Raw genomic sequence first — 2,750 nt, forward strand, 5'->3', positions numbered from 1 at the left:
GGTTTCCCCATGGAACCCGTGGTTCGGCCATGGGTCACACCAGGGGTCCCTTGTTCGGCCCTGGTTCCCCCCGGGGGTCCCTGGTTAGGCCCTGGCCCTGTATTTTATTGCGAATAAATAAAATAAATAAATAATAAATGAATAAATAAATAAATAAATAATAGAAAAATAAAAAAAATAATAAAATAAATAAATTGTCCTGTTCCTGGTCCTGTTCCTGGTCCTGTTCCTGGCCCTGGCCCTGGCCCTGGCCCTGGCCCTGGCCCTGGCCCTGACCCTGTATTTAATTGCGAAAAAATAAAATAAATAAGGAATAAATAAATAATTAAATAATTAATTAATTAATTAATTAAAAAATAAAAAAATTAATAAAATAAATAAATGGTCCTGGTCATTGTCCTGGTCCTGGTCCTGGTCCTGGCCCTGGACCTGGACCTGGCCCTGGCCCTGGTCATGGCATATGGTCCCTGGGGCACGTCCCTGGGTACCCCCTGGGGTCGCGGTTCCCCCCTGGGGGGCCGGACCCTGCTGGGCCCCTCTTCGGTGCCAGTCCCTGGGTGCCCCCTGGGATCCCTGGTTCTGCCCTGGGTCCCCCCTGGGGTTCCTGGTTCGGCCCTAGCCATGGCCCTGTATTTTATTGTGAATAAATAAAATAAATAAATAAATAATATAAATAATTAAAAAAATAAAAATATTAATAAAATAAGTAAATGGTCCTGGTCCTGGTCCTCGTCCTGGTACTGTCCCTGCCCTGGCCCTGGCCCTGGCCCTGGCCCAGACCGTGTATTTTATTGAGAATAAATAAAATAAACAATAAAAAAATAAATAAATAATTAAAAAAATAAAAAAATTAATAAAATAAATAAATGGTCCTGGTCCTGGTCCTGGTCCTGGTCCTGGTCCTGGTCCTGGTCCTGGTCCTGGTCCTGGTCCTGGTCCTGGTCCTGGTCCTGGTCCTGGTCCTGGTCCTGGTCCTGGTCCTGGTCCGGGAACTGGTCCTGGTCTTGGTTGTAGGGCTAAGACAGCCCCTTTATGGGGCGTGGTTTGCCTTGGGCCAATGTCTGCCAATAAATGGGCACACAGGGAGGCTGTTCGGCCCTTTTTTCCTTCCTACCTCCTGTACTACGCTGGAACTTCGGTTCTGGAAGTTTATCATTAAAGTGGTAAATATTCTTTAATATCTGCATTGCATTTATTTACGCCGGTACATTTGGCACACAACGTGGGGCACGAACCCACGACCCTGAAATTAAGAGTCTCATGCTCTACTGACTGAGCTAGCCGGCCCCCAGAAATAGGTTACATAATGCTTTGTTAACCTTAAATTTTCTCAACGCTAATGAGAAGGGAACGACGGCTGCAGAAAGACATTGGATGATGGAAAAGTCTGCAGAACTAAATCAACCAGTTTATTTCAAGGATGTACTGACCTCACAATGGAAGCCAGAAGATGTGCTGCGTTGGGGAAGGGGTTTTGCTCTTATCTCCATGGGTGAGGAAAAATTATGGATACCGTCAAAATTAATAAAGGTTCGGTTTGAGGAAGAGAAGTCACTTGGAAAAGATAAATAACAATTCATTCACAAGGATGACCGGCATTCAGATGGTAAGGATTACTGATAGGATGGGGGCAGGGTTCTTTTCTTATCTCCACAGGAAAATATTCATCTCCAAAGAATTTAAGGGACCCTGAATATTTAATTACTGATGGATGGAAAATAGTTACGACCCACTAAACATCAACAATAAAATTCTATACATATTATAAGTATTGATTTTATATATATATTTATATGTTTTATTGAACACTTCTTTATAAATGTGTAGAGCTGGTTTTGGAGTTGGAATATGGGTCAGTCCCTCTTCAATTCCAAGCCTTTTGATAAGAGATATTTCAGAGTTTCTGTCTCAGGTCAGAAGCCATGAAATGGGACAGAATAAGAATAATTTGATACTTGATAAGCTTTCTTTGCCTTTCCTCATATCTGTGTCTTTCTTTATATGTCAGTATATGTCCTTGTTGTTAATGTTTAAATTTCCCATAACAAGCAACATATTTTCCTACAGTAATCTTTGAAGTTTCCAGGATGAAGATGGGGCCCCACAACATCAACTCAATCTGGTTTTTATGACGTCATGAATTTTTTTTTTAAGCGCTAATTTTAGACCTGTTTTTTGGTACCAACTGCAAGAGACAATTTCGTATGATGCACATTTTTGACAAAGCTCTGGCCGGACCTTCTCAAAACACTCAGAGACTAGTTATAATTTTCTTAAGTCAAAGGTTAATTTGGGAAAATTACCATCATTTGCTTTCACAGGGGCCCATTAGAAGAACGTTGCCCCCATGTCAGCTAGAAGCAATCTAAGAGGACGACGTCCCCTCTCCCAACAGAGTTTGCCCACAGGGTTAGGGACATCTTTTAGTGGTTGGTTTAGGGTTGAGGGGATGGGGAGATATTGTATGAAATTAGGGGTATATTCAAAAAAAAGAGGGGGATTAACTGGTTTGATGGGATGATTGGTATTTGTGACTTACTGTTTTTAGAAAATTATATTGGTACTGTTTCTTGTATATTGATATATTGAATATTGAATGTGACTGTTTCTACCTCTATTTTTGTATAAGAGTATGCTTATATTGTATGGATACATCTATCATATCACAATGTACATTTCTACCTCTGGTACTATTTATGTAATAACATTGTTTACATTTTGATATGTAATGACATTGTTTACAGGTGAAG

At 40.9% G+C, this 2,750-nt stretch overlaps 1 protein-coding gene across 1 annotated transcript in view; it reads left to right on the forward strand.

Annotated features, from left to right (window-relative positions):
- The window catches only part of LOC121444473 (tetra-peptide repeat homeobox protein 1-like), a gene marked incomplete at both ends in the record, with an annotated part of 4,366 nt that extends 3,408 nt beyond the window's left edge, over positions 1-958 (forward strand). The window contains 2 exons of the mRNA XM_041646280.1: positions 205-272; positions 862-958. Coding sequence (XP_041502214.1) covers positions 205-272; positions 862-958 — 165 coding nt within the window. The remainder of the gene's footprint in view (positions 1-204; positions 273-861) is intronic.
- Between the last annotated feature and the right edge of the window lie 1,792 nt (positions 959-2,750).

This window comes from Microtus oregoni, unplaced genomic scaffold, assembly GCF_018167655.1.
Source record: "Microtus oregoni isolate MIOR12 unplaced genomic scaffold, Mior012 000127F_ref0000509, whole genome shotgun sequence".
Lineage (NCBI taxonomy): Eukaryota > Metazoa > Chordata > Mammalia > Rodentia > Cricetidae > Microtus > Microtus oregoni.